This window comes from Lactuca sativa, chromosome 8, assembly GCF_002870075.4.
Source record: "Lactuca sativa cultivar Salinas chromosome 8, Lsat_Salinas_v11, whole genome shotgun sequence".
NCBI classification, from domain to species: Eukaryota; Viridiplantae; Streptophyta; class Magnoliopsida; order Asterales; family Asteraceae; genus Lactuca; species Lactuca sativa.
This window is the reverse complement of record NC_056630.2, coordinates 92,936,261-92,962,741: the sequence shown is the minus strand read 5'-3', so window position 1 is coordinate 92,962,741 and position 26,481 is coordinate 92,936,261. Positions and strand designations below refer to the sequence as shown.

General features: G+C 35.5%; 5 protein-coding genes across 10 annotated transcripts in view; 2 read left to right on the top strand and 3 right to left on the bottom strand.

Annotated features, from left to right (window-relative positions):
* Positions 1-1,922: 1,922 nt before the first annotated feature.
* On the bottom strand, positions 1,923-6,866 carry LOC111908370 (uncharacterized). Of its 4 annotated transcripts, none has more exons than XM_023904194.3 (3): positions 6,567-6,866; positions 5,286-5,641; positions 1,923-5,169 (listed from the first exon to the last, which is right to left on the bottom strand). In XM_023904194.3, the coding sequence occupies exons 2-3, from the start codon at positions 5,630-5,632 to the stop codon at positions 2,133-2,135; spliced, it is 3,384 nt and encodes a 1,127-aa protein (XP_023759962.1). In that variant the 5' UTR covers positions 5,633-5,641; positions 6,567-6,866; the 3' UTR covers positions 1,923-2,132. The 4 variants fall into 4 exon arrangements, with proteins under 4 accessions (XP_023759962.1, XP_023759961.1, XP_023759963.1 ...); XM_023904193.3 differs by having other exon boundaries at positions 6,571-6,866; XM_023904195.3 differs by having other exon boundaries at positions 6,596-6,866.
* A 1,693-nt stretch (positions 6,867-8,559) lies between these two features.
* LOC111908371 (actin-related protein 2/3 complex subunit 3) lies at positions 8,560-10,649 on the top strand. 2 transcript variants are annotated; one of them, XM_023904199.3, is made up of 6 exons: positions 8,560-8,760; positions 8,835-8,924; positions 9,157-9,239; positions 9,305-9,413; positions 9,515-9,784; positions 10,313-10,649. In XM_023904199.3, exons 3-6 carry the CDS (start codon positions 9,237-9,239, stop codon positions 10,453-10,455), a joined length of 525 nt encoding a protein of 174 aa, XP_023759967.1. In that variant the 5' UTR covers positions 8,560-8,760; positions 8,835-8,924; positions 9,157-9,236; the 3' UTR covers positions 10,456-10,649. The 2 variants fall into 2 exon arrangements, with proteins under 2 accessions (XP_023759967.1, XP_023759966.1); XM_023904198.3 differs by having other exon boundaries at positions 8,560-8,924.
* A 2,807-nt stretch (positions 10,650-13,456) lies between these two features.
* On the top strand, positions 13,457-16,549 carry LOC111908372 (ubiquitin C-terminal hydrolase 22). The gene is made up of 3 exons (XM_023904200.3): positions 13,457-14,732; positions 15,020-15,144; positions 15,655-16,549. Exons 1-3 carry the CDS (start codon positions 13,873-13,875, stop codon positions 16,398-16,400), a joined length of 1,731 nt encoding a protein of 576 aa, XP_023759968.1. The 5' UTR covers positions 13,457-13,872; the 3' UTR covers positions 16,401-16,549.
* A 561-nt stretch (positions 16,550-17,110) lies between these two features.
* Positions 17,111-20,751, bottom strand: LOC111908373 (translocase of chloroplast 90, chloroplastic). Of its 2 annotated transcripts, none has more exons than XM_023904202.3 (3): positions 20,245-20,751; positions 19,658-19,809; positions 17,111-19,517 (listed from the first exon to the last, which is right to left on the bottom strand). In XM_023904202.3, the coding sequence occupies exons 2-3, from the start codon at positions 19,779-19,781 to the stop codon at positions 17,299-17,301; spliced, it is 2,343 nt and encodes a 780-aa protein (XP_023759970.1). In that variant the 5' UTR covers positions 19,782-19,809; positions 20,245-20,751; the 3' UTR covers positions 17,111-17,298. The 2 variants fall into 2 exon arrangements, with proteins under 2 accessions (XP_023759970.1, XP_023759969.1); XM_023904201.3 differs by having other exon boundaries at positions 19,658-19,789; positions 20,245-20,750.
* A 1,694-nt stretch (positions 20,752-22,445) lies between these two features.
* LOC111908332 (synaptotagmin-5-like) overlaps positions 22,446-26,481 on the bottom strand; it is a 31,629-nt gene continuing 27,593 nt past the window's right edge. Inside the window, exons 2-6 of the mRNA XM_052766491.1 lie at positions 23,871-24,021; positions 23,566-23,796; positions 23,076-23,300; positions 22,838-22,951; positions 22,446-22,640 (exon numbers count right to left, since the gene is read on the bottom strand). Of these exons, the coding sequence (XP_052622451.1) occupies positions 22,494-22,640; positions 22,838-22,951; positions 23,076-23,300; positions 23,566-23,796; positions 23,871-24,021 (868 nt within the window). The 3' untranslated portion in view covers positions 22,446-22,493. The remainder of the gene's footprint in view (positions 22,641-22,837; positions 22,952-23,075; positions 23,301-23,565; positions 23,797-23,870; positions 24,022-26,481) is intronic.

Genomic DNA, 26,481 nt, shown 5'->3' with positions numbered 1-26,481 from the left:
ATTTTTGAATACATAAAAATAATACTTATTTGTAGTTCTAAAAACATATTAATTTGTTTTTTTACATCTTAAATGGTTTATCCAAGAACCCCCCCCCCCCCCCCCCCCCCCCCACCACACACACACACCACACATATATATATATATATATATATATATATATATATATATATATATATATATATATATATATATATATATATATATATATATATAACATTAAAAAAAATGTAAATACAATCTTTAATTAAAATTTTTTCGTATATAAATATGATTTTTTCTACTTGAATACGTATAATATGAAAAAAAAAATACATAGGGTAAAAGTGTAAAAAAAATTATATATTTAAGGGTAAAAACGTAAAAAAAAACTGTAAACTTAAGGGTTTTTTGCGGAGTTAATATAATGGTAACCAGTTATCAACGGTAAAATGGTAAAACCGAACATTTTTTGGAAAATGTTAAGGTAAAAACGGACATAAAATTTAACTTTGGGCAAAACCGACAAAACCCTGAAAACTTGAGGGTTTTTATGACGTTAGCCCTTATTTTTTATATGAGTGTTTGGTAAAAGTAGTTGGTATAAAATTACATAAAATGACAATTGACTATAAATAAATTAATATATAAATATATATTTTAAGGGTAATTATGAAAATTGATTTCAAAAGCTCAGTAGCGTTTTGTTAAACGCTACATTAAGTAACTTTTAGATTTGGAGCGTTTTGTTTAAACTAAAAGTTAAACATTCGTACCGTCTAACGAAGTTTTTTGTTTAAACTAAAGCGTTTTGTCAAAAGCTAAAAATAGAAACTCCCAAACGTGTCCAAAAGCTTCATGCAAAACACGTAAAACTTATGTTTTGTTCTAATGCCAAGAGTTCACGCTTAAGTTAAAATTTGAAAAAACTCATGCTTTAAAAATTAGGCTTAAACATAAAAATTGCAGTTGGCTAATAATGGTCTAATGTAGATTTGTGTCACGCAATAGCTCATGCTTTGTTCCAATTCCAAAATTACAAATTTGCGATAACTATAAAGCTCATAGAACCTTTCTTTTTTCTTGGTAATCTGATTCCACTAGACTCCACTTTTCATTTCTGATTGCACTATCGCTCTCATTTTGATTATTGACCAGAATTAAACAAGTAAATATTCCATTATTCTTGGTTTTTCAATGTGATGACCTCTCGTTTTTATATTCTGAATGTTGCAGTTGATTTGATTGATTTGAATGTAACACATTAACACAAATGATTGAAACCTGACTTCACATCAATACATTATAAAATTTGATTTTGTTTCGAGTGATTTGACTAATATACCTATTTGTCAGTTCCTCAGTTTCTTTAATTTTATTTCTTTTTGGCATCTGCCTAGTTGCTTGGTTGATTAGAACAATGTTTATTACTAACATTGTTGTTAATGTTATATCATACATTATGCCACCTAAAACAGTATCTGGTAGTGAAAAACATATATATATAAAAAAAAAAAAGTGAAAAGTTAAAAAAAAAATCTCAAAGTTGGGATCTTGATAGGTTTATCCAAGAAAACCCTCAAATTCTTCTCAAAATTAAAACATTAGCAATGATAGCTACTAAGAACAATATTTTTCACATAGGATCCTCAAAATATTCATGCATACATATCAAGTTGCTTACCATATAAAAATGTATATTGCATTACATATTTGTGTTTGACATTGAAAATCTATGCAATAACCGATTCCTATCCCTTCACTTTCTTTTTTCATATACATCTCTTTCTTCCATCCATATGGTAAATTCTCATTGTAAATTCATAGGTTACATGCAAGAAACGACAATGTACTTTCATTGATATGTTTATTATAGCATCATACTTGCATTTATTCCTATTGCAACATTCTTAGCAAACCAAAACTTAGGACAATCTAAAAAATTGAATAAAAGTACATTCCCATTTCTTGCACTTAAACTCTCTCAAATCCTACTCGCTCATAATCACACACAATGAAAAACTAAATAAAACACTTACGACTACCACAAGTTCTCCAAACAAAGGCCACAAGATTCAAGTTTACACTACAAACCTGCATATAATATAAGATAATAGATATATATAATTATATATACAATAGACTAAATTTACCTATGAATTAACCTTGCAAGACTTCTTATAGTGCCCTGGTTTCTTGCATGTGCTACATGTCACTTTCCTTTTCAATTCTGCCTCTGTTTCAACACCTTCAATCTCTTTCTCTTTCTCTTTCTCTTTCTTCACCATTGAAGAAGACCCTTTTATAGGAACTGGAGGTAGCACAAGCACATTTGGATCCTCATGTTCTTCTCTAATCTTACCCTCGGTTTTCTCACCATCCAACTTACCCCCCTCTTCTTTTTCAGTCTCCACTTTGCTACCCTTATCTTTTTCATTTTCCACTTTGCTACTTTCATCTTCCTTCACACCCTCTTCCATTTCAGTATCCACATTACCACCCTCATCTTTCTCAACATCCAACTTCCCCACCTCTTCTTTTCCACTTTCCACTTTGCTACCCTTGTCTTTTTCACTTTCCACTTTGCCACCCTCGTCTTTCTTTTCATCCAACTTCATACCCACTTCCATTTCAGTATCTACATTACCACCCTCATCTTTCTCAACATCCAACTTTCTACCATCATCCTTGTCAGCATCTACATTACTACCCTCATCTTTTTCAGTTTCCATTTTACTACCCTCATCTTTTTCAGTTTCCATTTCGCTACCCTCATCTTTCTTGGCATCCAACTTCACCCCCTCTTCCATTTCAATGTCTACATTACCACCACCCTCATCTTTCTCAACATCCATCTTTCTACTCTCGTCTTTTTCAGCACCCTCATCTTTCTCCCCATCCAACTTTAAACCCTTGTCTTTTTCAGCATCTATATTACCCCCCTCATCTTTCTCAAAATCCAACTTTCTACCCACATCTTTCACCAAATGTGGCCCATCAATGGGTATTGGGTTTATTGACTCAGCATAAGTCAACCGATATGCATCAGCAGTGAAATAACTAGAACAAAAATCATACGGATTTTTACCAGTCAGCATAAAAACCGCAACAGCATGATGACATGGCAACCCAATCTGCTTCCACATCATACACGTACAACTCCAATCACCAACATTCACAACATGTGTAGATTCTTCACGAACCTCAAAAATTACATCAGAAGAAATCAAGACTTTCAACCCAGTTGCCCTAACTTTCTCTTGTTCCAATTCTCTCTCTTTCAAAGCAGTGAGTTGACTCACCCACACACTCCCATCTAATTTAGCATATTCCATGTCATCAATCATGGTACGAATCAAAGCATCTACCTTTTGCAATATGGGTAAGTGGCGATGTTCTTCCATTAACTTAGCATACGATTCACCAACATCTTCAGTGATGTGGTTATACCTCTCACCTTCAAAATAACAACTTGCATACTTTTCAGGTTCAATTTGCATGACCCAATCATGAGCTTGTGAAGATATTGTCTTAATATGTTCAGTTGACTTTTTAAAACCCACGGGTCGAACCGATTGAGCTGCAGCCAATAAATGAACAGACAAAAAAGCTTTTCCATCACCATGGAAAGGACCCTTCATGTGTCTCTTGAAACTTGCTAAAAGATGGTGAATAGAGTAACCAATGTAAGCATTTTCAAAAGCTTCAACAACAAGATTTTTCAAATTCTTATCTCTATCAACCACAAATGTAATAGCCCTCGAGTCCAAAATCGAACCTTTTAGCTCCTCCAAAAAACAACGCCAGGTGTCATCATCTTCCACATCCACTACAGCAAACGCAACAGGGATAAAACCGTCATTTCCATCAACCGTGATAGCCATCAAAAGAGTCTCTCCATACCTAGACTTCATAGAAGCAGACTCCAAGAAAAGAAGAGGGCGACAGTTCTTGAACCCATGAATCAACGCGTGGAAACATATAAAAAGGGATTTGAATCTTTTTTTATCACCAATTATGAGTTTAGCCACACTACCTGGATTTGTTTCTAGAATCTTGTCACAAAACCAAGGGAGTTTGTTGTAAGATTCTTTAAGTGATCCATGAAGTTGTTCCCTAGCATCCCCAATCCCACGCCATACTTGTGTATAATTCAATTCCACCCCAAAATCCTGCAAAATCTCATTAGCAATCTCTTTTGGTTTCAAATATGGCGATTCTTTTAACTTATCTTTTATGGTCCCCACCAACCAGTTTTTTGCAGGGTGAGCTGATTTTCTTGATTCTTTATCACAAGTGTGTTGATTATGCATTGTTTTTATAGTAAAAGATTGTGTGGTGGGGACCCACGCAGCATAAAATTTCCAAGTACACCCTTCAGCAGCACATCTTCCAACTGCACGACTTGTGTCATTTTTCTTGAATCTGTATCCGAATCGATTTGCTATGGCATACTTTTTCAGGGCTGCCCGGAATTCATTTACACTTTTGAACTCCTGCCCGACACCGATGATGGATGACTTCCATGCATCCACCATTGTTTCGGTAAGGGTATAATCGTCATAAATGGCAAGAGGTAAGTTTTCTTCAGATTCACTTTCGTGATCACTCTTTCTTTCTTTTGTTTCTGTAGAACTATCCTCTTTAGCAGTTAACCTCCGACTCTTCCTCTGTGAACTTTCATCATTATTTTTCCCACTTTTTTCCCGTTTTGACCGTGAATCAGGAGAAGAAACGATTGTGGGACGCCCATTGGCGCCAAATTTCCAAGATGGGGTCCGCCTCCTTTTCTTGACAGCATCAGCAGGGCTTGTGGTTAAAGCAAGGTGCTTTCTCATTGAAGACCTTTTAGGGCGATAGTCTGAACCGGAATCGGAATTTGCCTTTTCATTTCCAGGGTTGGAATCAGAGCTTGAGGAAGTGTCATTGCCGGAATTTTCTGATGTGGCACCACCGGATTTGTCAGTGCCACCTTCTTTATTGTCATCAGATGACACTTTAGCAGCAGCAGCTGCTGCTGCTGCTGCAGCTGCAGCTGCAGCTGCAATGGCACGACGTGTCCTCTTAGCTGGAGATGCAAAAGAAGGAGCTGATGTCACCTTTTCTTTGCCACCTTTCTTGGTTTTTGCATTACTGTGTTTTACAGTTTCATCTTTTTTCAAGGTCTCATCTTTCTTGGTGACACTTTCCCTGTTTACATTACCAATTTGATCACATTAAGTACAAAAAAAAAGTCAAAAACATCACATATTATCTGCTATCAACTGACTTTGATTAGAATTGAAATCATAGATTGTATCACATACCTGTTGGATTCGATGTCTAGGGCACTACGATCAAAACCTGGTGTTCCCATAACAAAGACCTCTGCTGTGATGGCATCCCCATGAAAATCAATCATTCTTTTCACATCTTTGTCATTCTTCATAACAATTAGGTTTTTCTTGTTTCCTGGGAGGAAATATTTGATACTTATTGTCTTCTGATCGAAATTACATGCCTCAGCCAACTTTAACTTTATATCATTGAATGGTGTCTCGCTTGTAATATTTTCTGCATTTGCTTCTCCACCACTATATGACATGGTTCCATCATCTTCGGTCACAAACTTACCACCAGATTGGCAAATTAGAATAAGTTTCCCTTTCACCATTGCATATACCTACAGAAAGGACACAACCATTGTTATATATAATCTATACTATGCATATGAAGATATCATTATGAAAAAAAAAATATGTATATATGCTTTACTAATGTATTGAAAGAAGCCTTTAAAACATAAAAAATGTCAAAAGTATATCACAAAATCTTGGTCATCTTCTTTTTCTGATGAATGTGGGTCTGCTTTAAAATCTTATCCCCTGCACCAACCCCTAAAGTACATGGTTCAACATGAATAGCTGAGGAGTTAAGTGCCCCTTCTAGGGGTAATGTTCACAAGAATGAAGTTGAAAAAAACTCTAACTTGGTAGGCAATTAACATGTTTATGACCTTTGGGGGTTAAAGAATTGGTTGCAGGAATAGCAGATGTTAGATCCACTGTTTGTGTGTCATCTCTTTAACCCACTAAAAGTCCATGTACAACCAGTCAACTTCTTGCTTTCCAAGCAAGACACAACAAGAACTACAAAATAACCAAAATTGAATGTTTATATCCTAGTTGGAATTGAACTCAAAGATTCAAATAAAAGCCACATTACTGAAAATACCAAGTCAAATTACAAAGAAAAAGAAAAAAATAACTTCAGTTACGTGCAGATAATCGCACTATCACTTTACCATTGTCCAGAAATTTGGTTTAACAACCTTTAGAAAGTTCAAAAGTCATCAATTCTGAACTTGAAAGTCAACTAATCGACATTCAATTTAAAGTGTAGATGCTTCCTGTTAACAAATGGTGTACAGATTGCATATAAAATAAACACAAACAACACAAAATTCAACCAAGAAATACCAACACGCTGCACGCATATTCGTTTATCAACAAACCTCAGCAACACTAAAAACATAACAGGTTACACGTGTAACATACTCAAAATGTTAGCTAGGTTTAAAAAGCCCAAAATTGGAAAAGAATATACACCTACTCGAAGAAAGTAAGTCACTTAGCACCTTTGATTCTACAACAGCTCGCTCGACTGAATTGAAACCCTAACTCTCTGAACGGACAGGCTTGCGATGGGGAAATTCTAGAGTGAGAGATAACCGAGATCGTAGGCGGTTTGTTCAGATCATGTCAAGGACGGAGGAATCGAGGGACATTATGGAATTAGGGCAAAATCGGGGAAGAAATTGGAATGGAAAGGGCTACCTTCGTTACGAAAAATTGCAGAGAATTTGGGGGCTATATGTTTAATGTACTCGAAGAAGGAGGTCCCATATGGGAATTTACCAGAATTGGCCTATATGCTAAGTTTTAAATGTTTTGTGGCAATACTAAAATTTCTACTAAATTAGAATTTTCATTTGTAATGCATGATTAGAAAACAAAGTTAAAATTTTAAAAATAAAGATAAACATATAATTTATAAAAATAATTTGTAATTAAAGAAATAATATTGTCATGAGAGCTACATGTAAAGAGTTACATATTTGATCGTTTCTCTTCTTATTCAATTTATTGTATTGTGATCACTAGTTAACTATGAATGAAATATATATATATACTTACGTTTAAATGAGAACAATTATGTAATTGAGAATGCAAGAACAAATCCGAATCATATATTTCTTTTTGTCGCAAAACTCTTCTGCATATCGGGGCAACAAAGAAATGTAATATTCATATATGCATAAAAAGGTAAATATATATTAGAAATTTTTGGGTATAAATGACACTTAGAAATCTGATAATCATAAAAATCACAATTGAAGTATATGGGTGGTGCTCCCAATTTCAAACAGATAAAACTCATACTTTTTTTAGCGCAGAACAAAGAATGAATTGATATGAGTTTTCGTTAGTACCATAATATGAAGACCAAAATTGGTTAAGTACCTTTTCCACTAGAAAACTGTTACAAAACAGTTTTATATCTAAAAAACTGTCACCAAAACAGTTTAATGTCTAAAAACTATCACTAATTTGGGTTCTTTCTATAAGGGTCAAAACAAAGTCAAAATCGGGTTTATTTCCCAAAATTCGACCCTAGCCAGTTATGTATGATTGATTTGTATGGCAGTATCCGGTTGAAAGAGACCGAAGGGGTAGACCGACACCCAGATATGCTAGGCAGCATGTTGATATGTATGATATGTGGTATTTGGGAAACTCACTAAGCTTCGTGCTTACGGTTTTCAATTTTGGTTTCACGTACTTCCAGTTTTCAAATAAAGGAGTTTTGGACGATCGCAACGCACACACTTATGCAAAATGTGTTACAGTTATATTAAAAGTGAAATTTTTATGTCATGAATTTTGGAATGTTACATTATACACTAATATATTGAGGTATAAATGTCCAAAATCAAAATTGTCAATTATGTGGGACTTGCATTTAGACTACAAACAATCTATCGGTAGAATGTGTCTATTCCAAAGATGTTTGGTACTGGATTCTAAGGTGGCGTGATATAAAAAACTTGCAAGATCGAAATGTGAGGGATTTCATAGATTAGGTTGCAACATAGGGGACTTGTCCCATATAATAATAATAATAATAATAATAATAATAATAATAATAATAATAATAATTAGATTTTCATGGGGGGACTTGATTTCATTGATTACATTACTTTATGGAACACTTGGATAACAATAAATAATAAGTTTTCAAGAACATTGTTGTTTGTCCGGCTAGAGCCGTGAACTCAGTCATATCTCAAACGTTTGAATGAAATAAATACGTGGGCAACAATTTGAAAAGTTGGACGGAATACAATTGCTTTCCTCTTTAATTTAATTTTTTTTCTGAATAACAGCTTAACTGGTTAGATGTTAGTGTTAATACTCAGTCATATCTAGAACCGGTTATCCTCATTCTCCCATACTAAGAGCTATGCCTCTACCAATTCAGCTATTCCCAGTTGGCTCCTTTTTTTTTAATTGCTTTGTCTTCCTTTCCTTGTACTCATGTTTTTGTTTTTTCCCTGATATCATTCCACTCATAGCGACTTGCCATTTAAAAAAACAATTTTCTTTTTCCTTGGCGAGGTAAAAACAAGCTCAAAAGTCAAAAATGAAATGCATTTGAGTTGCAACTAGCAGAAAACCGAAGTCTTGAAGAACCGTATGGTGCCATTTTCATAGTTTTCTACGAAAAGCCAACAGTTCCAAGGTTAGTGATTTTGCTTTTGACTTTGCATATAACCCAAATCATCGCTTCAGTTAGCACTTAGCACCCGGTTTCAGACATAACAAACGTAGCTTTCCATCATCAACAACAAAACCCATCTCCGATCTGATCATAAATCTTACCCCAGCGACAGCCTACTCCCACAGGTACTTCTGTTTACCTCTCTCTGGGTTAAATACTTTCACTGGAATTTGATTCAAAACTAACACCACCTGAGTTCATCTTCTTCCCATTTACGATCCCATATCCCATTGATTTTAACTTGTTTCAAAGAGGAAAACCATAAATTCTACTGCAACACTGGTATCGGATTGGTATCACTTAGCTAAATGGGGTTTGTATTCGATTAATTTGGGCTTATGGATAATTGATTCGCAGGAAGTGGACACAAAATCAAATCGGGAGTATTCCTTCCTGTGGTGACAACTGACAAGCAATCCCCCCCTTCTATTGAAAACATGGTAAAAAGACGATCTTATCCCTCCTGTTCTTGATCATAGAAAGTGAATATCTGTTTGTTTCTCAGGTATACCACTCTACATTTATCGATGAGGAAGGAATTGTGAAAGCTTGTGGGTGCCCTTTACTTCCTTTAAAAAGTCACATAAGAGGACCTGCTCCAGTTTCAGATCAAGGTCAAAACTTTTTTGTATCTTCTAATAGTAAATAGTAAAATAATACTAATAAAAGAAAGATTATATATTTTTAAATCTTGTTCTTATGTTCTTTTTTGCAGCTACACCTGATATAATTGATGAAGCAATTACATTCTTTAGGGCGAATGTGTTTTTCAAGAACTTCGACATACAAAGCCCAGCTGATAAACTTCTTGTGTATTTAACGTTTTATATAAATGTGGCTTTGAAGAGGCTTGAAGGGTGTAGAACATTAGCTGAAGGGACAAAAGCGGTAATTAACCTTGGTTTGGAAGATGTTCCTGTTCCTGGTGAACCCGGTTTCCCTTTTCCTGGTCTTTTTCCACTCCCCCCCTCTCAAGATGAAGCAGGTAAAATTTTCTTACTTGAAGAAATTGCCCAAGGGTATTTTGGTCATTTGTGTTTGATAGTAAAATGCAAAAGATAGGAATGTACTTTTGTTATCCTACTTCCCAATTATAGGAATTTCATCCAAATACAAAGCAATTTTCACTGCTATAATTGGGTAACTTTTTGATTTTCACTTACAATTTTAAGGGTATTTGGGTAGTTCAATAAAAAAATGGAATTGAATTCCTTCCGTCAATTCATATGACGGAATTGAATTCGGTCCATTTGCAACCAAACATGCAATGGAATGGAATCTCGATTTCCAATTATGTCCGGAATCCACACCAAACACACCGTATTATGAAAATAAATGAAAGGAAGATGCTATAATAAACAAATTCCAACATTTCTTTTCTTCCAAACTTCCAATTACTTATTTGCAAATTATAGAAACTAATATGTTTGCAAGTGTTATGAAGTTGAAAAATAGTTCACAATTGGACACTTATTCATGAATCTTGATATCTTTAAAATTGTTTGAATGACAGAGTTATTACGAAATTATTTAAAGCAAATAAGGGAAGAAACAAGTGGAAGATTGTTAAGTGTTGCATACAGACCTAATGGAACTCCAAACAAATGGTGGTTAGCTTTTGCTAAACGAAAGTTTATCAACACCATCGCCCTATAAAATCTGGATGGAATTTGTGTGGATTGGTTCTAAATTATGTTGGAACCAAAGTGTATGTTATATTTTAATTTTGGGAAAATTTTATATTGAATCTTATCATGTACACAAATTAAGGATTAAAGTTATTTTGTAGCATATTCTCAATAATGACCTATAAAAGTTTGAGTAATGAGTTAAAGATTTGTAATTTTACATTTGTGCTAATTCGATGGTATCAATTTTGGGTATTGATAGTAGTAAAATGATCATGTCTACTAAATAGATAACATCATTGAAAAAAACTAAACAAACGTTTAAATTGGTATTCATATTTACTTTATTTTAGCATAAGTTTTAATTTAATGTAGCTTTTAAGTATTGTTGTTATTAGTTTATTTAAATGGGTTGAATACTTGTTTATGCAGTGTTATTTTTTTTTTTAGTGAAATGTCATCTTATCATGAAATTCTAGAAAATAATAATCATCGGATATTCGGATTAAATAAAAATAGAAAATAATTTTGCATTGTGATGAAATATCATTTTTGTACATATTTATTCACTTTTTATATACTATTTACCATTATAAATTATATTTGTTGTTCAAGAAATACCATTTTGATCGGTTATTGCAGGTCAAACCGATTTACTTGTTTAAAAAACGTCATTAAGCTCGTATTTGTTGTTCAAGAAACATCATTAAATTTACATTTTCGTATATGATGTACCATGAAACTAACTTTTGTACACTTTTTTTCCCCGACTATCATCAACATTGAAATCATTTTCTCTCACCAACACAATTTTAAAGAAGAAATAAAACATCATTTTACATGTTTATTTTTTAAAATATTGCAAAGCGTATGGTCTCATTTTCCACTCCGATGAAAAGTGAAAATGCACACACACCCTTTACTAAGGTTGACATCCTTCGTGTCGTCGTCCACTTTCCCGCTCCTCTCCCTCTCCCCTGCTTTGCGAAAACAACCTTAGCCCTACATCCCTCTCTCGTCCATTTCTTCTTGAACCGTGTGCCACCAGTAACCACGTTCATTCAATGATGCAATTTTATTGTTGAAATGTGAGTTTGAATTAATTGTAGATATGAATCGACTTTTTTAGGTTTGAGTGTGAGCTTATATCGATTTTGTTGCATGTTGAAGTATATTTTAGATTTAGTTAGTCAGTGGAGATGGGTGGTTGTGGTGGCAATGGAAGGTGGTGTTTGTAGTTGGAAGTGGATGGTGACAATGAGAGGTGGCAGGTAGTGGTGGGAGTGGATTGTGTCGGCTAGTGAAAATTATCATGACATAAAAAAGTTTAATAGATCATATATAAAAAACATTTACCCGATTACATATTAGATTTTGAACAATTCAAATAAGTTTGGGATTGTTTTTTATACTTTAAAAGGACTTTTGGAAAAAAGGAATATACAAGTAATAAAACTACTCTGAATATGTAGAGTCTCACATAATACTATTAGATTTTGAACAATTTAAATAAGTTTGGGATTACTTTTTAAACTTTAAAAGGACTTTTGGAAAAAAGAATATACAAGTAATAAAACTACTCCTAATATGGAGAGTCTCACTTAATACTATTGTATTGACTGGTTTCTCATCGGTCAATGGTTTCTTATATGAACATAACAATTGGTTTTCTTTTAACCTATTTTTAGGTAGATTGTAATAAGGTGTTCAACACATAATTTGAATATCTTATCATATTTGTAATATAACTTTGTGTATTAAAAAGATTATATGAGTTTAAAATGATGCTAGCATCATTGTTTTGTGGCAAATAATTGGTTATAAAGGACTTTGATCCTTACTTTTATGGAGTTTAATGACATTTATTATTATTCATAATTTCAACCAAGAAATTCTCATATTTTTAGTGAAAAGGGTAAAAGAGTTGAAGTAAAAAAATGAGACTTTTTTCATAAACTATGTCAAATAAAGAGACTCTTTTTAGGTAACCATTTAGAAAATAATTTACAGGTAAAAAGGGTTGATGTGAATTTTTTTTATCCGGTAAACCATATTTTTTTTGTTAACAAAATAAAATTTAGAATTTTTTTCATAAATTAGACTAAAATATTGAGACTTTTCTATAGATTTTCCTATACTCTAAGACTCCGTTAAGTCTTTTCTCACTGACTTAATACGAGTCTTAATCTATTTAGTCACAAACTTGGCCCAAAAAAACATAAAAATTCTCATTTTACCCTTTTGACCAAAATGTATCTTCTCTTGAACTCACTCATCTAATCTCATCTTAGTGACTTAAACTTATCTCGTCAATTTTCATAAAGTCATGCTTTATAAACTTATTACATTATCATTAATGACCATTTTGCCATTTTAGTTAACATCTGACTAAAAGTCAAAGCTCTCTAAATTTCAGGTTCTTACAAACACGCTAACCACTCGAACCACTGTTGCTTGTGTTGTCTGTTCGCAAAACATATTTAAATTACGTATATAAAATATATATTTTTATATAATCGGTTCAAATTGGTTTCTTGTGGTTTTCCACATCCAAAAACCAAACCCAAACCGTAATTTTCGGTTTTTGAAAATCTAAACCCAAACCTTTGGTTTATGCGTTGATCTCGGTTTCGTCAGTTTTTGGGTTTTCGGGTTCGATTTTGTATATCCCTAATGGTGACGATGGAAGGTAGTGTTTGTAGTTGGAAGTGGATGCCAACGGTGGGAGATGGTGTGTGGTGGTGGAAGTGGATTATGTTGACCACTGAAAATTACATGACATAGTTTAATATAATAGTTCGTTTATAAAAAAAACATTTATCCCGATTAAAATAATAAACTTTAAACCATTTAAATGAATTTAATTAGAAGTTGATCCGTACTTCGAGACGGTCTATTTTTTTTAATGTTTACATTTATTTATTTATTTATTTATTTTTGAATGTTTTGACTACCAAATTAATGTAAAGAGAAAATGACGATTTTTATGTTTGCCATATATAATAAAGCCAGAACTTATTGATTTTAGAAATTTTATTAGAAGTAAAATCCAAATATAAAATAGACCGAGTTGGGTCGTGTCCAGTGAGTTGTGTGGATTCCTGAGCGAGTGGGAGTAGTGTATCTCATCATCCAAGATTCCAATCTCTCTCCGCCCTCTTCTGGATCAAGAAAAATGGATCATATGATAACCTAATTTTAGAACGTTTTGGGGGAAATTACGTGAAGAGTCCTCCATCTTTTTCTCAATTTCATTGCAAAGTTTCGAAATTGACAACCATAGATCTGAAAATCCGAACTCAACGATATGAAATTTCTGAACTTCAAAGCCCTAACGCTCGCATTCGCATTCAATCGATCTATTCAAATGTCGATTTGTGTTGATTGATAAGTGATCTTTATCATCAGATCGACGAAACTTCACAATCTCACATTAAAAACAACAATGTCGTCGAATTCGGACCACCAGACCCATCATGACCGTTCTTTTGTTTCTAATCAGCAACATCAATCTACGGCTGTGATTGTTCCACCGCCGTGCTCTCATTTGGCGGAGTTCAAGGCTGGTCGAGGGGTGGCGGCGTTTGGTAAGTTACTGGAATGCATTCAAGTGAGGCCGCTGGGACGCGCCTCTGTGCGGAGACAAGCTAATGAGATCTTCCATTGCGGCGCGTGTGGACAATTGTCACTGCGGCTCTACGCGTGCGTGTCGTGTCCTGCTATTGTTTGTGAGATACACGCGCCGGATCACGAGCACGAGATCTCCATCGACGTGGATCGAGCGGAGCTGTTCTGTCGTTCGTGCGGGGACCAGGTATACGATCGCGATTTCGATTCAGCAATCGTCTTGTCGCAGTCGGCGGCAGCGACACTAGGCGGATGTAACTCGCTTTGCGCACCACCACCGGAGAATCTAAGAAAGCGTCGGCGCGTGGATTATCGTCCTTGGACCCCTGATTCAAGAGAACGCGCATTGTTAGGGAGCAACTCAACCTTGTTGCCGGGAAACGACGAAGATACATCTTCGAATTGGAACTTTCCTGTGGGATTAAAAGGGCTAAACAATCTTGGAAACACTTGTTTTATGAACTCTGTATTGCAGGCGTTGTTGCACACACCTCCACTGCGGAATTATTTCCTGAGCGATCGACACAACCGGTTCGTTTGTCAACAGAAGAATGGAGCTCACGAACGAAAGAATAAAAATCCACAGAGGCTGTGTTTAGCCTGTGATACAGATGCGTTGTTTTCTGCTGTGTTTTCTGGTGATCGGAAACCCTATAGCCCTGCAAGGTTCTTATACAGGTCAGGATTAGAATTTGTTTTTCTCTTATTCTTCTTGATTGTATAAGTGCTTCAAAATCAAAAAAGTAAGATAAAAGAAATCTAGTAGGAGGTTGTTACAATATAAAAATGGTTGATGTGGGTCATATCTAATGTTTTTGTACCAAATATTGTAGCTGTCATAATCCATCTTTAAAAAAAAACAATAAGTTGCAGATTCCTATTGGGCAATATTAAGAATTTAAAAGAATAAATGCACTATTCATCATCTTATTACTTTCAATTTTTGATTTTTTTTCTTCTTCCAGTTGGTGGCAGCACGCAGGAAACCTGGCAAATTATGAAATGCAGGATGCTCATGAGTTCTTCATTTCCATGCTTGATGGGATCCATGAAAAGGTGGAGAAAGATGAGAAGAAGTCTCATAGTCAAGGTGAAGTCAATTCTTCTTCTTGTGTTAAATTTGCAACTATTTATGTGGGTCATATCACTTATTAGGTGTTTATAGTAGAAACACATACCGAAACAAACAGTTTTTAGAACCATTAGGAACACTTAGGGTTTTCTTGTGTCACATCTCTTAGTTTTTTTTTTCTTTTTTTTTTAATCCCAGCTGGCCATTGATAGGATCTTTTTATCTTTTGATACAGATTAGCTGGAGCCTGGAGGGAGTTCAACTTCAAGGTTTCCACTAGATGACAACTCCTTTTGTAAAAAAAAAAAAAAAAAAATCCTAAATAGAGATGTGGCACAAAAATCCTAGTTTTCACTTTTCAGGATTAGTGGATGTGCTATATTGGTAATCAACTTTCTCCATAATAATAATCAGCAAAACATTGCTTCATATTTGCTAATTATGTATATTTTAACTATAATAGAAAGAAATGAAAGTAGGATACTATTTCTTTCTGTTAATTTTTTAATTTTTTTTTATTTGTTATAGGTAGTGGAGAGTGCTGTATCGCGCATCGTGTATTCTCGGGAATCCTACGTTCGGATGTCATGTGCACGGCATGTGGGTTCACCTCCACCACATACGACCCATGCATAGACATCTCACTGGATCTCATCCCTCCGGAACCTTCCGGAAGAAACACAAACACAAACACAAAAACAAAAACAAAAATAGACTCCCAACTAACACCAACACTAGTCGGTTGTCTAGACCAGTTCACCCGACCAGAACGGTTAGGATCGGATTCAGACCAGAAATTCTTCTGCCAACGATGTAAAATCCGACAAGAATCCTTAAAACAAATGTCCATAAGAAAACTCCCATTAGTCTCGTGTTTCCACATAAAAAGATTCGAACACTCCCCTGTTAAAAAACTGTCACGAAAAGTCGACAGATACATGCAGTTCCCGTTTTCTTTAGACATGTCTCCGTATTTGTCTTCGTCTATTTTGAGGGGTAGATTTGGAAATCGGATATTTGCGTTTGATGGGAGTGGGAATGAGAATGAGGAACAGGATTTCAGTTCTGAGTTTGAGTTGTTTGCGGTTGTGACACATACGGGGAAACTTGATGCAGGACATTATGTGACGTATTTGAGGTTGAGTAATGAGTGGTATAAGTGTGATGATTGTTGGGTGACTAGGGTTAATGAGAGTATTGTCAGGGGTGTTCAAGGGTATATGATGTTTTATGTTCAGAAAATGCTTTTTTATAAAGCGACTGACAAAATCTGATTTTCTTTTTTCTTGTTTCCAACTATATAATGTATGTGGTCGAGTCGGGTGTTGTGTTTTTTTATGAGATGTTGCAACAACACTTGAACCTGAATATAGTTGGCCGTTTCTTTTGGTGATACTAATCAAATTTTACCTTTGGTTGGTTATATACATTTACCAAAAGAGATTATAATGTCGTGTTTTTTATAAGCAAACTAGTACCCTCGCATATGAGAGTATGTTCTATTCTTGTTCATATGACAATTAAAAGAGCAAAGTTTATAAAAACCAATTTAGTCTGTTGTTTTTTCGATTTAGCCATCTAAAGAAATTTTTTGAAGCAAAATGTGAATTTGATTGTGTATATGAGCCCTCAACCAAATAAGCAGGATGAGAAACACCCTTTTCATAGGTGGCTACACGAACAAAAAGTGACATGATCAAGATTCAAGCCACAATAATTTATTGATGTATTTAATCACATCAATTCGCTCGAATATAAAACAATATCTACTGTCAATTACCTAGATTTTTAAAGTGCAATCTTCTAATAAACAAAAACATGAAACTCAATGTTGCCCACCACATACATATATATATAGTAACATACATTTATATATTACGAAATACATTATTTTCTTCGAAAAGGAAAAACTGAGTTTTCTATGGTATGAGCAATTTTGTAATCCGGAAATGATTTTATGTAAATAGTCAAAAAGATGGTCATAAGAACCAAATAGCAACAGATAAAAATTCCTAGATAAACTCTCTTTGTCTCTCTTACAATAATCATTTACAATTATTTCACTTGATACAAACAATCTCAAATCCTTTATCTTATAGTGAACACTAAACCTCAAAAAACTCAAAAATGGAACTGTATTGTATCATACCATATACCGGAGTCTGATATCAGTCAGTCAGCCCAGCTGATATCAGATGACTGGGGCATATCTTTATCTGTACCAACCAATCCCATACGCCTGAAAAGAACCCTAAAAATCGAGACACCTGCAATCAAAGCTATTTCTAAATGTTCAGAGCTACTTGTTTTAATCGACAACTGTCCCATGTTTCGGTTGTTCAAACTAGCATTCACGGACAAATTCGTCCCTCGCCCCACCCTAAACTCCGCCTCCAAATTCCCACCCACCACCACCTCCTTGCCCATCGACAACGCCGTCACCATAAGGCTAACCTCGTCATTTCGCACCGGATAATCCCTCCCTCTCACCACCCCCTTCAAACTCCCGCCATACGCCGCCCCTCCACCACCTCCCATCCGCCCACCATTCACCACAAACTTCACCCTCTTCCCAACCCACAACCCATCTTCAACCTTCACACCCGAATAACAATTCCCCCCAAACGACATCAACGAAACCCCACATTCCGTCACATTTCTTCCCAAAACCCCCACCTTCGCGCTACCATGAACCGTGTAAACCATCTCCTTACCTGAAGACTGAGCATCCACCTCAGCGCCGTAAGTGGGCCCGCGGGGGTCCACATAAGCAGCACAACACGCTGACTGGACGTTAAACTCCCGTTTGTCCTTGCTGACCTGTCCCGTAACCGAGGCGTGTAAATTCTCGTTCACTTGAGTTTGACCCTCGAGGTTAATTCCGTCAAATCCCACGTCATGGTCCCACCCATGGGGGTCGAGAACCGGTCTAGTCAGCCACCGGTCGGAATTCACGAGACACCGGTATCGATGCAGCGGGTTACCGGGGTCGAAACTAGGCGGGACCGCCATATCCGGTAACACCACGGGCTCTGGTGGTGGGTCCCTGTCGTCTGTTTTCTCTCTTTGTAGCTCTTCTTTTAATTGTTTTTTTAAATAGAGTGTCTCGCGATAATCCAGCTCATCGAGGTAGTCGTTTTTTTGGGAATTTGTTAATTTTTTGAATTGGGATTTTGTTAAGATTCGTATAGGAGGTAATTCGTCATATTCTTGTTCTTCTTCTTCAAAATCCGATAGAGAAAGGTTCTTGATTTCATCTACTTCATTTGGGGTTGAGATATGATGCTTGAGAAAAGATGAAAGAAGATGGGGTAAAGATGGAATACGAGGGGAACCCGTAATCCCCAATTCCATTCTCTCATGGAAATCAAGAATCTTGTTGACGTCACTCAAGATTTTGGTGCACAGACAGGATAAAAGGAATTGGGATTTCCAATTTTGCCCATTTGGAAGAATCTTGTCTTTACAACCCGGATGATTTTCAACAAAAAGAACCGGGGTTTCAAGTTTCGAATCGGAAATTGTCTGTTGAATGTAATGCTGTATAAGATTCATGCATTGAGTAAGATAAGATTCATAAGTTACAGGGTACCCGTTAGAACCTTCTGGAAGAGGTGAGGACGAATGCGTCATTACAAGCATCGTGTTGAACCAAATTCCATTCCCGAAAACTTCGGTTACAAGTTTCAGTAACGGGAAATCGCTGTAACCGATGTTAAGTACATCAAGCCGTTCGAAATACAAAACCATATCCGGAGGGTATTTTCGGCAACGTTTCTTGATTTTTTGAAGAATCTTTCGGTTTCTTCCAATTGTATTTGGTGATGGAGGCAACAAACCAGGGGTATCAATGAAAGAAATCTTGATTCCGTTGACAATTCCGGAAACCTCCTGGACACGATCGGTGGCAGGTCGGAATGCGTTTGTCCGGGCTTTTGGTTCGTTAAGTATGGAATTGATGGTTGAACTCTTTCCAATTCCGGTTTTACCTAACACTAGAATTGAAAATGAGAAATCTAATTCCGGTTGACCGGATGTTTCTTGTTGTATTGCTATAGCTTTAGCTCTATCACTGTTGAGATTGACTTTTTTGAGATCAGATTCTTGTGTACGTATCAAAGTTGCTAAGTGTATACGGTATAAAACTTTGGCTACCATAAGATCGTTTGTTGAGTGGCCAAGATGATGAAGAACACGCAAGAATTTAATTTGAAGCTTTTCGATCTTTTCCAATGGATTCATGTTTTTTTGAAGAGTTTGAGGTTGATGGGAACTCTCAAAAGTGGGTGGCCGGAGAGGGGTAGGAAGTGGGGTTTCTTGGTTGGGAATGGGCGGTTGTGATACATCTGTCACCGCCTCTGGTGGTGGCGAGGTGGCGGTTTGAGCGGAACCTAAGAAGTGAATAGAAAAGAGGGGTTCTTAAATGCATCCATGTTTCAATTGGTTAAACAGGTAAATACTTTGTTGCTTTGCATAAAGGAGATTTAAACTTTGTTGGAAATAATATGAAGGAAATGGAGATGAGTCATACCATGAATGTTGAACTCGTTAGCAGGGCGTTCTTCAAAGAAACTGTCACTCCCTGATAATGGTCTTGTTGAGGACAATGAGTTTGAAACTAGCTGTGATAAAACCCAATCTTTAATGCTCATCATGATGATTCCTGAAAACACAAGAAAACAACTATAGAGATCTTGATTTCCTGTAGATATTAAAAGGAATGAATCATGAATTCTAGGGTTTCATTACTTAACATCAACCATGGATTAAGAATCCAAATTGATTCAGTTAGTTAATCACCACTGGATTTCCTAAACTTCAAATCCTAACGCTTTCCATGTTCAAAATTGATATAGTTTGCTACCAATCTAAGACAGTCATTTGACACTTTAGGATTTTGCAGGCAAATATTCATTCCGCAAAATGCATCACTTCTTGAAGAATCAAGAAAGAATCATAAATCATAATACGAACGAAATCACATCTAATCAACTCGATAAAACACAATTCACGGATTATCACATAATATACAGAAACACGAAAAAAGAAAGAAGATATTTTTATATGTTAGTTCAATGCAATCGTTAAACAAAAATAATCGATGTAATGAATTGATACCTGAATGAATTCGATTTGTCCTCTATAGCTTCTGAACTGAGCTCAGGTAGCACGAAATCACCGGTACCGATTACAATCGTCCATAGTCGACCGTCTTCGACTGAAATTAAGCGAACCAAACAGCTCCGGGAGGATTAGAACCCTAGAAACCGGGTGTAGAAGTTAAAAACCCAAATTACAAGAAGAAACAACACTAACAGACGAAGCTTTGTGCGTTTGTGCTGCAACGATGCAACGATACGAGTTGAAACAAGTTCAGAAACAATTTGCGCCCTAAAAGCTGGATAGGGTTACAGCGAGAGAAAGAGACGCGTGGGGATCTATCTTTGGTTGATAGCGAAGACGAATTTGGTAAGAGCAGCGTCCGATTGTGCAATTGGGAGGCGTGATTGTTGAGAAGAAGTTGAAGATGACATGATGATGCCCTTGTGATTTTCTTGTCTTTTTCTTTCTTCCCCCCTTTTGTTTCCATTTTTTAGGATAAGTCACCCAGCAACCACAAAATCTTATTTGCACCAATCGTGGGGGACGAAAAACATAAAAAGGCTTTATAGGGACGAAAAAGGTTAGAAGATCAATGTAATGTAAGTATGTAACACCCACAAATTGATATTAAACGTTTTGATCATTTTTTGTGATTTAATACCATTTTTAGTTACTATTATTAATGTTGTTGTTTGTGTTGATAACAACGTGAGGGGGAAGTTAGAAGAATAATCGTATTTGCAAGAAATTGTAAATCATTTATTGATACAAATGGACAACTTGATTGTCAATTTCAAGTTGAATTGAAATTACAGATAGATAATGAAGTCACTCAAAAGTTTAAAATATATGTGAAATATGGAATATCATTCCGTTATAAGTATACAAAATCCTAACAAAAGAAAAGGAGTAGAGAATAAGAGTGTTCATGTAGGGTTAATCAAATTGAAACACCATTAGAAAGAGTAACCAAAACTATCACTTCGTTAATTTTTTTTGAACCTAAACCTAATTTTTTGAAAAAAAAAACTAGTTAACCTAGAAATTGATACTTTTGTCGGTTTTTCAGTTGAAGATATTATGAACAACCCTAATAGAAACTAAAAAATACATTTGATTGTGAGGAAAGTGTCATTCGGAGAAACAAAAAAATATAAAACTTCCCATGGAAAAAAATAAATTATGTTAATAAGGTGATTACAATTGGTTATGGTCATACAGAAGTACTATGCAACCAAAATAAATTGGAACATATAAACGAAATATCATTAAATTAACTTCTCTCATGAAAGGTTTTTGAACTAATTATTTCCATAGCTAGAGTTGTGAAACCATTGAGGTATAGATATATTTATATACAACAAAATAAATAAATAAATAAAAGAAATGAAAAAGATAAAATTTTGAGATACAAAGGAAGGTTTCTGTCAATGACCATAATTTGATTATAAGGAAATATGTTTTCAAGTTATAGATGCAATTGCTTTAGATACTTTATCAGTTTAGCAATCTCCAAAATTTAGAGATTCCTATTATGGATGTTACAACAAACTAGTATGGATCATGTCTATATGAGACCCCAAACGATCAAACAAACTACCTGAAACATAGGGTACAAAACTCAAGAATTAAATGTATTCAATCAAATTACAAAAATCTGTGTATAGGTTAAAACAAATCGAACATGCGGTATAATCCTTTATGTGATAACTTGATAACCGAAGTATATGCAAATGATATTATTTGCCCATGTGTCTTCATTAAGGAAAAAAATCAAGTTATACGATCATAGTTGTCTATTTTGATGATCTAAACGGTATGTGAATGAATAAAGAAATCAATGATATTATTAAGTTTTAAAGAAAGAATTTGAAGAGCAAAATATTGTCTTGGTTTATAAATTGAGCATATGCTTATCAAAATACTTGTACATTAATCAAATTATACCGTAAGAATCTTGAAACGTTTCAATATGGACAAAACCAATCCTTCAAATACTCCAAAGGTTGCAAGATCACTCAACATCGACAATGATCAATTCACTCTCGTGGGGAAAATGAAAAAGTATTTGGTCCAAAAGTATCATATCTCGACACAATAGGAGTTTTTATGTATCTTACTAATTGTACTAGACCTTATGTATTTTTGCAGTAAATCTATTGAACATTATTCATATAAATATTTTATAACATTCAGTACCCTGGTGACTTATTAAATATAAGTTTTGATAGATATTTTGTAGCAATTCGACAAATGTAAAATCACTAAGATTTGCGATTTATCGGTTGGGCTGACCATTTGAGATTTAATTCAAGTTTTCCAGATTTGGCATTCTCAACTTGAAAACTATCTTTATATTCTCCTTCTAGTAAAACTCTTGTTAGTGTCAAAATGCATCTGCCCATGAAGTCCTGCAAACCTCACACACACAAAAAACAAATACAATTAGCATTGTTAATAGCTAAAGGGACTAACCAAGAGCGTCGAGTATGCCCCTCTAATTTTGTAAATTATAGTTTTGGTCCCTATGTAATTATCACCCTAAAACATAGTTTATGAAGAGCTTATCGTTGATCAAAGAGAAGATGCATGAAGATTTTGTACATACCTTCCCAAATGTGTCGTGATCCCATACGTTTGCGATAAGCATATCGCGTAAACCATCCTCAACAACAAAGTCAAAAGTCTCACCCCAACTTGGATTCAAATTTTGATACACAACCTACAAATCAAGAATGATAATATAATAAACAAATCAATGAAAATACGTTTTTGCCATTTATTGCTTCTAACTCTTTTCTTAAGAAAAAGAAAAGCATAAAACAACGCTAGAGATTTGAGCGTACAGTGGTCTTGTGTTTGGTTAGGGTTTTCCTCATAGTGAGTACCACAAAAGGATCGGCTTTCCCCGATAAATCTGCAGGCGGTAAGTCTTCAGCGGATATTACTGTCACGGATAACACTCCTCTTATAAGCAATCTTTTTTTCTTCTCAACTACCTCACTATGTTCACCATCTTTGAGAAACAATGCTCTCACACCATTTGGGCAATATAAGAGCTCCAAGCGCACCTACACAAAATAAATAAAAACTTTGTATTAGGTCTTGCATGTTATACAAGACAGAACACAACAAGTTGTACTGCATTTGGTTTGCATTAGACAAGGACCAATATGAATGAGACAAAAACTACAAAGCCTAATAGAACACAAAAATGTAGTTTTTGTCTTATTGACATTAATAGGACAAAATATGCATAACCTAATAAGACAAAAACTACATTTTTTGTCTTATTTACATTACTTTCGGTTCCTAAAAGGGCCTTAGACTTATCACCATTCCTTGGTCTTCATTTTCTTTAGGGTCCTCCAAATTTTCTACCAGCTTTAACCACACATCCTTCACTTGACCAGGCTCGAGTTCACTGAGCTTTACTCGAGCATAACCAATGACTTCTGAAGCTTGAAGCCCATCATCATCATATATTTCTACTGCCAAGTGTTGGGTGGAAGTATCTTCAACTACAAACTCGAAATGTTCATTCCAAATGGGATTCAAATCATTGTCCTGAATAGAAAGTAATCAGTACGTATCCATTTTTGTTCTTTAAAGACCTATATTGAAGAATAGAGAAAACTCACAATAACTTTGCTGGATTGTGTTTTACCACGCTCAGGGCCTATATACATCTTGGCATATGGATCAGATTTCCCAATAAGATCTTTATTAGTCAGAGCGTGTGCTTGTATAAGCTTCACCTCCAATGTCGCCATGGGATTTAGTTTAATATCGCTAACAAATTAATGGTAAGATGAACTTCAATCCCAGTATTAAAATTGAAACGGAATTAAATGAGACTGTACCTTCAATACAAGAATGGAAAATACCAAATCCAAACCAGATGATTTTAAGAACTGAGACATGTAAGATCATGTAGGTTGATCTTGGGTTGCATAACATATGCTCCGAAAAACACACATAGCGATCGAAATGGGTTATTTTTCTTTTTCGAATCAAATTGTCTTGGAGATCAAAGGGGTTCTTCCTCGTCGTCGTACATAGATAGATAAACATATATCAATCGATATAGATGAGAAAGTGTATCTGTGGAGGAGGAATTGAGGGTTCCGTGAATGGAGGAGATGGGAATGTGATTTAAGAAGAGTTTGTGGCATCCACCGATTTTTTTGTCGGATTTGAAACACCGGTCGTAGGAGTCGGAGTCGGAATTAGGATTTGAGATATTTCAGGGAGAAAGGAAAGAGGTGGGGTGGCGGGTGAATCTAAATTTAATATCAAGATAAATTCCTTGTCCTGTGTTTAGATACTTTAAATAGATTCCTTCCATTCCTTTATATTTTTAAGATCGATGGTTCATGCAAAGTTTTGGTTATCATATTATCGGTTCTTAGAGGAGATTTTGAGAAATTTACTTAAAGATAGAAGCTATAATTTTTATTTGTATATGAGTATTAAATTAGCTTAAAACTTTTAAAATGTACAAGACTATATAAAAACATATGATTAGTATACCAAAAAAAGTACTTGAATAGGATAATGATTATTAAAAGTAATTAAGTAAATTTGTTATAACATGCATGGATTTTTTTTTGGATAATGATTTGAGAGCGTAATAATTTTCAATTTTGGTCATTTTTAGTCATAGAAATTTTTTTGTGTTTTATTTATCCTTAAATTATTTGAAATTGTTCGCGTTTTACCCTTATGACCATAAGGGTAAAACGCGAACAATTTCAAATAATTCTAGGGTAAATCAAACACGAAAAAAAATTAAGTGACTAAATATGAACAAATTTGAAAGTTTATTACCCTTTCAAGTCATTATCCATTTTTGTAATAATCAGTTAGTTTATTTTGCCTGCCGGTAGAAATTACTTAGATTAATAATTTTGATTTCATTTACTACTATTTGTTTTGTATTGTATTTGTAAAGAGTATTACAGAATAGAATACGTACCACATAACCATGTTTTAGTCCATGACTTTAAATCCTAGTTCATGAGATAAACGTTTAACTAGAGTTTATTTATTCATCTATAAGTGAAACGCCAACCCACAAAGAAGAAATAATCAGTAGAGTTTTGTAACATCCCAAAAATACGAGCCAAAAATTTCATTTTTAAGAACATGTACTTAGCAAAATATTAGGAATAAAACATTCAACGATCATATCATTTCACAAGAGATGTTGCATGTCTGGAAAACATTTTTGTAAAACATAAAAGTGCCAGAGTACAAATCCCCAGGTGATATCATAATGCGGAATGTAAAGCATGTGTGTGATGTTCCGCTACCGCGCCAGCTCCTTCCCCTTCGAAGAAGAGGTACCTGAAACCAAAAATGAAAACTGTAAGCACGAAGCTTAGTGAGTTCCCCCATAATACCTCATACCATACAAACATACAATGAACAGCTAGGAGATACGGGCCCCGCCCACAATCATGAAGATACGGGCCTCGCCCACACTCCGCTAGCTGGGAGATACGGGCCTCGCCCACACTCCACTATTTGGGAGGTACAGGCCTCGCCCACACTCCACTCTCGGAGAGATACGGGCCTCGCCCACACTCAGCCGCTAACCCATAACATACAAGTATCACACAGACAACGAGTATAGACAACTCTATCATGCTGGCATATAACATAATCAACTCAACCAAGAGATACGGGCTCGGCCCACACTCTAAAGCTAACATCTCGTCTATACGGGCCAGCCTTGGTGCCTTAGACCCGTTACTACTAGAAGGAAACTCACCTCAAAGTAACTGCTGATCTGTGTGGGAACTGACTGTCTGCTGCTGCCGCCGCTCCGGAAATCCTCCGACTATAATTCCCACAAAACCCTTAGTCAAATACTGCTAACCGACTTCAGGGTAAAATGACCTTTTACCCCTAATCAACCAAGAGTCCAAGTCAAAGTCAACTGCCAGTTGACCTGACTCGCCGAGTTGGCTTGCCAACTCGCCGAGTCCCTTTCCCTTAGCCTGACCATAAATTCGTCTCTACTCGTCGAGTTAGGCGTTGACTCGACGAGTTCTCCTTCTATACCCAAGGCCCCCAGTCCTTCATCCTACTCGCCGAGTTGTATGAACAACTCGCCGAGTTCATCTTCATCCGAAGAACACTCTATGCTGAGACTCGCCGAGTTGCATGAACAACTCGCCGAGTTGTTCTTGAGGCAAGAAGATTGCCTTGAACTCGCCGAGTCATGGCATTGATTCGCCAAGTTAC

Excerpts from the sequence above, each read along its gene's own strand:
- LOC111908371 (XM_023904199.3), top strand. Across the intron at positions 9,414-9,514 it reads TGCTCCAGTTTCAGATCAAG|CTACACCTGATATAATTGAT; the intron begins GTCAAAACTTTT and ends TCTTTTTTGCAG. Across the intron at positions 9,785-10,312 it reads CCCCTCTCAAGATGAAGCAG|AGTTATTACGAAATTATTTA; the intron begins GTAAAATTTTCT and ends TTTGAATGACAG.
- LOC111908373 (XM_023904202.3), bottom strand. The coding sequence starts at position 19,781 with ATGATGAGCATTAAAGATTGGGTTTTATCACAGCTAGTTTCAAACTCA. Across the intron at positions 19,518-19,657 it reads TAACGAGTTCAACATTCATG|GTTCCGCTCAAACCGCCACC; the intron begins GTATGACTCATC and ends TTCACTTCTTAG.
- LOC111908372 (XM_023904200.3), top strand. The coding sequence starts at position 13,873 with ATGTCGTCGAATTCGGACCACCAGACCCATCATGACCGTTCTTTTGTT. Across the intron at positions 14,733-15,019 it reads CCTGCAAGGTTCTTATACAG|TTGGTGGCAGCACGCAGGAA; the intron begins GTCAGGATTAGA and ends TTCTTCTTCCAG. Across the intron at positions 15,145-15,654 it reads GAAGAAGTCTCATAGTCAAG|GTAGTGGAGAGTGCTGTATC; the intron begins GTGAAGTCAATT and ends TATTTGTTATAG.
- LOC111908370 (XM_023904194.3), bottom strand. The coding sequence starts at position 5,632 with ATGGTGAAAGGGAAACTTATTCTAATTTGCCAATCTGGTGGTAAGTTT. Across the intron at positions 5,170-5,285 it reads CTAGACATCGAATCCAACAG|GGAAAGTGTCACCAAGAAAG; the intron begins GTATGTGATACA and ends TAATGTAAACAG.